General features: G+C 39.8%; 1 protein-coding gene across 1 annotated transcript in view; it reads right to left on the reverse strand.

Moving 5' to 3' along the window:
- The window catches only part of AMMECR1 (AMMECR nuclear protein 1), a gene marked incomplete at both ends in the record, with an annotated part of 91,080 nt that extends 81,571 nt beyond the window's left edge, over positions 1–9,509 (reverse strand). The window contains one exon of the mRNA XM_079541718.1: positions 9,338–9,509. Within this exon, the coding sequence (XP_079397844.1) occupies positions 9,338–9,509 (172 nt within the window). The remainder of the gene's footprint in view (positions 1–9,337) is intronic.
- Positions 9,510–10,489: the final 980 nt, after the last annotated feature.

The following is a 10,489-nucleotide window of genomic DNA, read 5'->3' on the forward strand; positions in this document are numbered from 1 at the left end:
TGACAGTGGATGAAAATAGTTGATAGCTATTGAATGCAACCTAGCAGTTCCCAAAACTACCGTTCAAGCTGTAAGCTTTTGTATAACTCGTATTTCTTTAAACGTTTTCAAATATAAAGTGCTGATTCAGGGATTTCACCTGCCTCCTTTGGTCAGTGTTGAAGAACACACCCGCACCTAACCAGCCATTGAAGTATGGGCGCAGCATGTATGCGATACATCAAAGTCAAGAGCAGCAATTATCCACAAGTCCTTGGCACTTGTCCTGTAATGGTAATGGATACAGAGCCTGGGCAACCTCATCCTTTAACCAACCATCATTAAATGGTAAATCAATAACTGCATCAAAAGATGTATTTATAGCTAAGCTCCAGACCTAGTGGTTTTACTTATCACATTAATCATAAATAATTCACTGTTTCTTCTCAGAAGACATAATGGGCCACTTATATGCTTCAGTTGTTTTCATTTTTCCCCTTCACAGAGTTGCTCTGTGGCAAAATCCATCACTAATAAAGTAATAAGGTAAAGTACTGAAATATATGCTTTATCATCACTGCAATTATAAAAATAGCCCTAACTATAAGTATTTTTTCCAGGATCAGGAACTGCTGTAGTACTCTTATTTTGCCTGTGGGCTATTACTGTCCCTCTGGCTTTGCTGCTGTTACTGTTTGTGTTGCAGTAGGGTGGAGTATATTCTTGTTTTTGATTGCATATTGTTATGCTTTACTTTGCTCTTTCAACTTTCAAGTCTTGCTTTCTGGTTATCAGGATATCAAAGAGTAATATAGAGTAATGTAGATTACTGCAGAACTGCCTCTTGCTGCTCTGAGGCTTTTCAATTTCATTTTTTTAAGAACTTTTTATATGGGCAAGTAGCTTCAATGGCATTGTATCTAAAGTTCTATCCAAATGCAAATAGTTTTGTGGAAAAAATGCTCTTTTCTCAGCTCCTAAGAGCTATTTGCTTTGGATTTAAGAGTAGTTTTTAAGCTAGTGTAACTCCTTCCTTTTGTCTGGAAAGACACTAACCCAAAATTACAACTACACTGAACAAGCAAATATCGTATTGAAGTCAATGGGAATATTGCCACTGAATTCAACCTTGGTTATTTTTGCATTCTTATTTGAACTGTCTTTTAAAATAGCATTTTCAGACACTATATATAACATCTGTAGTTATGTCATACACTTCTGTAATTATTAGGGATCAGATCAGCATTAGAGTTCTTATTTCTTGTCCTGTTGCCAAGCTTCACAAGGACACAAGCTGGGAGTTAGATTGAAGCTCTGAATTCTCTTTCCTTATGGATGGGCAGACAAGGCACATTCAATTCCAGGCATCTCTTATGCATTCATACACATCTACATATTGCCTGATTGGGGTAATACAGTTTTTTCTCACTGCACTTTAGTGACATCATTAGAAATGGAATAGCATTTACCATTCCCTGAGATCTGTGCTATCTAGAGAACCGTGCTCCAGGATGACATAACTGAAAGGGCCTGAATTTGAAGAACAATTCACTGCCCAGTAATTAAAGGCAGTGCCATTCAGTATACAGTACCCTGTACTGTACTGCTTTACATTGCTGTCTGTTCTTTTGGACTGGAATAATGCGAACAATGAGGAAGGCAAGTCATAGGAAAAAAAATGAGATAACAATGGCTGAATGAGCATACAGAGAATACCATCTTGACAAAGTTCAGTGGCTGCACCCATTGGAGCAGCAGTAGTCAGCCTAATGCCTGGGCCTTGTAGAGCTGCTGCATGGAGATCATCTCCGGCATTCACTGATGCAATAATCACTGCTGAACTAATCGACTTTCGATGCTCCATCTTTCTGTTTTGAACTGATGTCAGATGAGTGTATATTTTTGCATCTACTTCAGGCTGACATTAAAAATTAACGAACATCTGAGTATTGCGTGTCAATGTCTTAAAAGTCCCTTGAGGGCATTCCTTAAGGGGAAGGAGCCTTTTTCTGAGACAGAAGGGACCATACACAGAGCAGAGGAGTCACAGTGTAGAATAATTTCAGTGGAGAACAAAAAATATGTAACCAAGCTTATAACTCAACTGCTATTTTATGATCTCAGCTGAGGGTTTACATCCTCTGCAGTGAAGTGAATATGATTGTCCTGCACTCAGAAACAGGTCAGATTCCAAAATAATACAACTCTTTTTTACTACCAGATTAATAACCAGCAGATTCTTCCTTTTGGTACAAATTTTACTAACCACATTACCTATTATTTCTAAAGCTGGGAAATGAAGCTTTCTTCTTTTTCCTAGGATGGTGAAGAACTTATTTAAAAGCATCAACAGAAAGATATTTGAGACTGTGAGAATCCAAGCTTTATATGGCTATGGTTCCTTTCTTTTACTTCAAGTTACTAATCTTAGGATGCTTATTTTGGAATTCCTCCTTCTACTTAAACAGTTTAGTTGCCTTGATGGAAAAGACAAGTCTGTGTTAAAATTCAGGAGATACATTATAAAAAATACACCGGGGTTATGAGGGGAGTCAGTGTGTTGTAACCTAAAAACTGTGAAATGCCTCATTTATATTCCCACAATTCTGTAAAGTCACTAGGCAGACAAACACATTATGCAGATAGCGGACTGGAGACAGAGGTTATGTGATGCCCAAGGCCATTCAATGAGTCAAAGCTGAGCCAGGGTGAAGTTCCCATTTTAGTGTGTCTATTAATAATACCAGCACAGACAAACTGCATGAAAGAACTAAATTTGAGACTTGTGGGAGGTCAGCCTGTTCTGCAGGGCTGAAATATTATTTGTTTATATCTAACTCTAAAGTGGTTAACTAGATATGAATATGACTAGATCACTGTCATATCTGAAAGACTTCACATACTTGATAGTAATAATCTGAGGCATTTGTCCTCTGCAGAGAAAATTATTTCATTTGAATCCTTTTTTTTTTTTGCTTGCAGATTTTGAGGTCAGCTGAACACTGTCTGGCATCAAGAAAGGCACAGTCACATCATGAAATGTTCAGGGGTAAGTGTGAGACAGTGTTAGGAAGAGCAGAACTTTAGCTGCATTTGCTTTTTCTTTTTAAAAGTGATGTTTACATTTATTAAAGCATTGCTTTGTTCAGATATTACATTGAATTTGTACACTTCAGTTTCAGATAAATCTGGTGGCTTTAATCTCTAATAGATGGTAGAGGAGGTGATGTTATGTAGTGAGAAATAAGAATTGGGTTCTGCATGTGTCTTTCATATAAATTGGTGATTTGTCTTATTGGCTGGGGCTTCAACTTTCAGGAATGAATTCCACTTTCAGGTGCCTTTCATAATGATTCTCCATATGATTTCTTCCCTGATAATCATAAGTAGTGAAGCCAAAGTCACTCAAGAATCTGTAAGATTAGAGAAATATCCAGTGGAGCTGACTGAAGAAGGGTTGACAGATATGAGGGGAAAATTAAGGAGTCTGTTGCAGCTGTGCTTAACTGGAGCCAGTGTTCAGAAAGGCAGAAGATGGCACTGTAACAATCCATCTTGCTGACTGCAGAGCACTGTCACTGAATTCACAAGCCTTTAATTTAAGCCTTTTAACAGACAATAGTCTGTTTTCCCAAATAGTTTTAAGCAATATTCTTTTTAAATGATTTAACTAAGTCTTCATACAGGTAACACTTTAAAGTATTTAGCTTACCTATTTCAACAGTTTTATTTCACAGCAGTAAATTATTTTAAATGTCAGAGATCTAGTTGCTTCATCCAGTGGATTTATCTTTTGCACCTAGTTAAAATTGCCCAGTAACTGCAGATGAACTGTTTCTTGTCACTGTTGTTTTATGTAGCCTTGGACATGCCATCTTTAAATGTATCTCTTTGATATATTGTACTCACTATTGCTGCTGTGGGAGCTCACTGCCTTAAAATCTCAAGATAATATAAACACTTCAATATTGTGAAACTTGCAGTGACTGATTCCAATTTTAGGGATGGAATTTCAGTCATTAATCTTGCAAGGATATCTTGCAAAATTTAATTCATAAATGACAGCCATCCATTTCTAAAGGCTAACTGCAAAATAAAAGCTACTTAGAGCATTTTCTTGTTGGTATCATAGCTTGTGGAAAAGACCTCTAAAGTACAGCGGTCAAACCTACTGTAGTCTGCATGGCAGTTGTAGGACCTACACAGCAGCTGAGTTCTGATATTCTGGTGTGGTTTGGATAGAAAAGCTCTGTGTTTTGGCATCAAGAAGAGTATTGGCCCAGATCTATACTACATTCTTTCATCCATATGGCATTAAATATAGCTTTGTTTTGGGGAAAAATGAAAATATATGCCTCAGGCTTTGTCTTCTCCCTCCAAAGTGAGGCAGCCTCATGAACTATTGGGTCAGTTTGGGTGTGGGTTTTTTTGGTTTTTTTTGAGCAAAAGTGGAAAAATCATAGAATCATTAAAGTTGGAAAAGCCTTCTAAGATCATTTAGTCCAATGCCCTACCTACCACCTATGCTACCCACTGAATCGTATTCCCTAGTACCACATCTACATGTTTATTGAAAACCTCCAGGAATAGTGACTCTACCACCTCCCTGGGAAGCCTGTGCCAATGCATGCGTACTCTTTCCATGAATAAATTTTTCCTAATATCCAGCCTGAACCTCTTCTGGTGTAACTTTGGGCCATTCCCTCCAGTCCTACCCCTCACCTCGCCACAACCTGTTTTCAGATACTTGTAGAGACCTATGAGGTCTCCCCTCATAGTCTCCAGATGCTCCCACAAGACTTGTTCTCCAGACCCCTCACCTGCTTTGTTGCCTTTGTCTGAACGTGTTTCAGGGCCTCAATGTCTTTTTTGTAGTGAGGGGCCTGAAACTAAACACAGTACTCAAGATGTGGCCTCACCAGAGCTGTGGACAGAGGGTCAATTGCCTCCTTGCTCCTGCTGGCAACTATTCCTGATACAAGCCAGGAATGCCATTGGCCTTTTTGGCCACCTGGGCACACTGCTGGCTCACACTCAGTTGAGTATTGACCAGCATCCCCCGGTCCTTTTCCTCTGCGCAGTCTTCCAGCTGCAGCCATCTTCCCCAGGAGAATGCTGTGGCAGATGTTAAAGCCTTTGCTGAAGACTAGGTACTAGACTAGACCTAAACTGTGCAGCCTTATAACATATTTCCCACATTCTTCAGAATATCAATGAAAAACAAGTCTGTTCCCTTCATTCTTCCCTAACTCAAAGTGCTGGTTTCATCTGTTTGCTTGAAAGGGGTTGTAATACAGATGCTACGAAAAAGAGTAATGGGTACTGAAGCAAATTATAGTACCTATCCATTAGTCCATACATTACATCCAGGAATTGATTCTTCCTTACCCTGGATTCATGTTAATGTATCATAGTAACCTAGGAAACAACCCTGCAGTGGCTGTAGTGTTGCTGCAACTTGCAGAAACAGACAATGCTTGTAGTGATTAATTGATCATGCTCTATCTTAAAAAGATGGAGTGTATTCATGCTCTCATCTTACTGCTCTAGTATATTCTCCTAATTCTAGATGTTATGGTTGACTTATGTCTCTTTCTTCTTGGGCTAGTGTTGTCATACCTCTTGAATAATTAACCCACCTGCTGGCATCTTTGTGAATAGCAATTCTAGCTCTAGTTCATTGTTAGGGTACATTTTCATCTTTCTGGACTATGAGTGATCAGAACAATAGAATATTCTTAGTTAGGACTCAACAGTACTTAAAGGATATCCCCAGTCTGTTCTGTGTTTAATGTAAAAGCACTGTTTGTTGTTACAGAGCCCCTCTCTATGAGATTATCTAAATCAAAAGTCAGTCCTTGATGAATTCTTGTGCCATTCACTCTTCGCTGATGTTTCCTCTTTCAGTTCAGTCCCTCAACTGCATCTAGTAGAATTATCCTGGTGCAAAGTAACAGTCAAGAAGATAAGACAGTTCCTTCAATTTTAATGATGGGCTTGGCCATCTCAGCGGGTCATTGCAGCATGGAAATCTATCGTATGTCAGTGAACTGACTGAACGCTGAGACTTGTAGGCTCTTGGAGGCTTTTTAGAGAGTAAAGCAGGATCAATTAAACGTTTTTTTAACTGATTTTTAAGCTAAAATTGGAGACAATAAAATGACAAGAAAACATTAGGTGTAGAGAACTTAAGAAATTACCATGGCTGTGCTTATGTACAGTAACTGATTTTATAGCAACTGTAGTGTGTATCTGAGGATGTCATTAAAACTGGAGAGACTAAATCTTGTGATTATTCAAGTGAAGGACTAATTTTGCTTTACATTCGCATTCTGCCTTCAGAACAAGTTCTACTGTAAATCAGCATCTGTTCTGCTTTAGCCACTGCCCTTTCTGATAGCTGTCAGCTCCTTGTATATACTTGACTCTAGGCAAAGGCCATCAAGTATGAGTTATAGAGTGCCTTGCATCATTGCTGCTGCTGAATTATAAATTAGTGCATTTATAGAGTCAGTTAATCTTCAGAGTCTTGTGTGTAGCACGTTTAAGGTATATGCACACACACACAATGCAGCATGGAGAGCTGCTGTCATCTTCCCTTAGATCTGCATTTCTCATGAACCCCAGGAGTCAGACAAGTTATCTGGTGCTCTAAGGGTGGGAGATGTCCTCTCAGCAGGAGAGAGTGTGGGTAAGGAGAGGTGCGTGGTGTGACCTGCACCAGTGCATGCTGCCCGCACAGCCTGAACAGTGGTGGTGAAAGAGCAGGAGGTGATTTCTGCCTGTTCTTTGACAGCTTTTCTTCTGGTCCTGCCAGGGGGGCCTCATCCATGTTTCTGGGGACACGGCCAGTACACTGGAAGTATGATCCCTGTCACGCACCACAAGAAGCAGCCACTTCTGTTCATAGCAGAGGGAGGTGCTATTGGTGGTCCTAGCTTGAACGCTTTGTATGAAGGGGCTAGGCAAGATCCAGTGGGAAGCCAAAATGAATGTATTAGCTCAGTGTGAGAGTATCTTCAATTTGGAACATCTGGAGAATTGTTAGTCCTCGTGATTTATGTTCTTTATTGAATTAGAGAATTCTTATATGCAGCAGTTTGTTTAAAAAATAAGTTAATATATCCTAGAAGACATCCATTTCTTCATTATCCAGATTATTTTCTCTCCAACATTCATTGTCTTTCTAATAATACAGATTTTTTTGCAGTGGCCTAATTTAGAATGACATTTTCTAAAGTGAGCCCAAATATGTGACACATGAATAGTCTATCTGTAGAAGTATATGATTATAATGAGCTTTATGTTGCTAAATTCCTAAACATCAAACTCTGCCCAGACTTGTCCTGTCAGTAGAGCTTCATTTCATTTTGCTTCTGCTTGTGCTGAGCATAACTTTTATGAGAGAAATAGGGGATCTAGATTTTACATGCGTGCCCTGTAGCCTGTCTGATGACATAGCAATTCCTCTAACAGTAAACAATCAAATGCTTTCCTAAGTTTGAGCAAAAACACATCTGACCATAATCACTGTTTTCTGCCTGCACTCTGAAACACGTAGTCTCAAGATTTCCTGCAAGCTGAGTGCTAGCATTTGGGATTGAGTGCAAAATGGAACTGAGGACCAAAGGACTGATTCATCCATCTCATTAGGCTGATTTAGTATCATGACTTCAGTGGAAATGAGGCTGAGGTTTGCCAGTGGGAGGGGAGAGCCATGCTCAGAGCCCAGCCTGCTTTTCAGGGGGAACAAAGTATCTTAGAAACTGTTTACCAAGATTGATGGGGTGCTTTCTGAAGCACAAACATAACCTCTAGAGCTTGATTCTAAACCTACTAATAGCAACTGAAGTTTTCCTTTTGGCTTCTAGTGCTCTATATTCTGCATGACTGCTGAGTTATTGGGGTTTTTTTTTGTTTGCTTTGTTTTTGTTTTTAATTCTTCAGGTATCACCATGTAACTTTTTCAGTGCTGAAAAATAAGCCTTAAATAGGAATCCAGTGTCTGAACCTTTGTTGGTGAACATAAGATCTTCAATCCATTTGTGCACTTATAGCATTTCCCCCATCCCTCCAATCAGTTTTCTAAATCCCTCAAGAAATGTGCAGGCTAGGAAATGAACAAAAAAAATCTCCCTTATTGAAAGGCAAAAGGTGAAGATTGAAAAACCTCCTAAAATACTGCTTCAAAGGCTGTGCTAACTTTTGCTTTTTCTATGAAAGATAATGCCTAAACATTTTTATAGGAAAAGTAATGGGGCTACATTTGTCCATTATGCTCCTGTCTGTTCTGGCAGCAGATGCAGACAGCTTCTGATTGCTTGTATCAGAAGGCCCCTTCTCCCCCTCGTGCAAAGTCAGGCTTTCTAAAACCTCTCAGTAGGACAGCATGCACTGAGTTGCAGTCAGATATTTGGATAACGTGCATTAACCCTCAGGAGGATTCTCATTCTGCAGTCATCACATTGCTAATCCCGATGAGATAAAACAATTCCGGTTTTCTAAAGAGCCTCAAGTACAATAAAGGATCAAAAGAATCCCTTTCCCAGTTTCTGTCACCAGAAATTCCTAGAACTTGGTTTGTATATTCATTAGAAATGAACTGTGTTTGTCTTCCTGCAGCAGTAAAATGTTTCTACAAGTATTTCAATAAACAGCACATCCTGTAAAACTACTATCTTGCCATTCCTGCAGAGCTCACTTCATGCATTTCTGAGAGTCTGTACAGAAAGAGCTGCACAATAAATGCTATTCATTTTCAGTATAACTCTGCTATATTGGTTTTATAGTGTATTTGTCTTTGTGATATTAGCACTGCTATGTGGCAGCGTTAAGGTGTTATAGCAGAACTGTAATATATAGGTAGTATATAGTCCTGCATGCAGGCTAAGAAAGATCTATATATACCTTTAAATCAGCAATAGCAGGTCTTTTTAAAAATGCTTCCATCTACAATACATAAAGCAAGTCTCTGATTTGCATTATTTGCAGATCTAAATAATGAGACCAGCAATATATCTACAATAGGGAAGATCAGGCAATAGGAACATCCACAATTTCAGTCAGGATTAAAAATTACAAATCTCTAAAAGATGCAAAAATGTAAGGATAAAGAACAACTCTGGAACCGATCAAAATCAGTGTCAGTCATTGATTTCTAGAACACACAAAGAGACGGTGAGTATAAACGTGTTACTTACAAGTGCTGAGGATTTTAGGGAATGAAAATGGAGACCAGGAGCTGGAGACTGCCTGCCATGCCAGCAGTGTTGATTTGGAAGCGATGGACACAAATAAACATTCAGCAAAGCTTAAAAAACTGCAGTGCAAGGCTAGCCAAAAGTGTCCATGTCCTTACCGTGCTGTGGCTGGCAGGCAATCCGTGTCTGGGAGCCTTCGGTCCCTCTAATCAGGCTCCGGGGATTTTGTTTGCAAGAGAGATTGTCCTTTAAGTGATCGGTGCAGGAAAACAGAGAAATAAAGAGAAATGAGCAAATTGTACAAGGCAAATAGCTGCAGGTCTTTAGCATGCTCCCTGCGTTTTCCTAAGCTGCATCTGCAGAAGAGAAAATATCCCCAAAATAGCTCAGGCTGCCAATGACTTGCTGAAACCTGAGAAAGAATTGCTGAATTTAAAGATCTGGGTTGCTGTGGGTGTGTGATTAAAGTGAGAAATCACTGGCAGGAAGAAGCTAGGATGAAACCACATGCTTAAGGAGTAACTTGTGAGTTCGGGAGTTCGCTGGTGTCAGAACAAGAGCTGACCTCCGACTTCCCCCTCCTCCAGCCAATTCCAGTTAACCCTTAAGAGTTCGGTGTGGAGGGAAGTTCTGCTGTAGGAGATGGGAGAAGAAACAGAGCCAAAAAGCTGATTTCAGCTGCAATGTCTGTGATGCAGCAACAGTATTTTATAGCAGTGTTTTACTTCATGCATTTAAAAGCAGTCAGACAAGCTGATATTTTGCAGAGATCTTGGAAACTGCACACTTCTGATTTCTGGAAACCTCGGTCTGGTGTGGGCTGCACACTGCATATCCCCCTGAAGTCATCTGTAGTCCCACAGAGTGAAAAGGATTTCAGGTAAAGTGTTGCAGAAGAAAGGATGACATAACATTTTCAGTGTTTGCAGGAAAATTCTCGCTTACGGGCAGCATTTCATAAATCACCCGAGCATTTGGCACAGCCTTGGCAGAGGCACTGTAGTCTCTGTGCTGTACCCAGAAGTTACAGTCACTTATCTGGCTTGTAATTGTCTACTATGGGTTCTTTGTGCTTACACAGATCAGTGGGGTGTGCCATGCTTTAGTCCCACTCTTCAGCTTGTCCCCTGGCACTTTCTGATGTTACTTCCCTGATTTAGAAGAGAACAAGAAGCAGTTGGCACAAAACTGGGAATGCTGGCTTGATGCCAGATGAGTTTCCCAAACAGTGCCAAAAGTAATCCTCAGTAACCTATTTAGGACAGCATTACAGCTGCCAGAGCAAGGACTAGGAGCTAGCCCTGGTTTTC

Source organism: Tetrao urogallus (assembly GCF_951394365.1).
Source record: "Tetrao urogallus genome assembly, chromosome: 13".
Taxonomy (NCBI): domain Eukaryota; kingdom Metazoa; phylum Chordata; class Aves; order Galliformes; family Phasianidae; genus Tetrao; species Tetrao urogallus.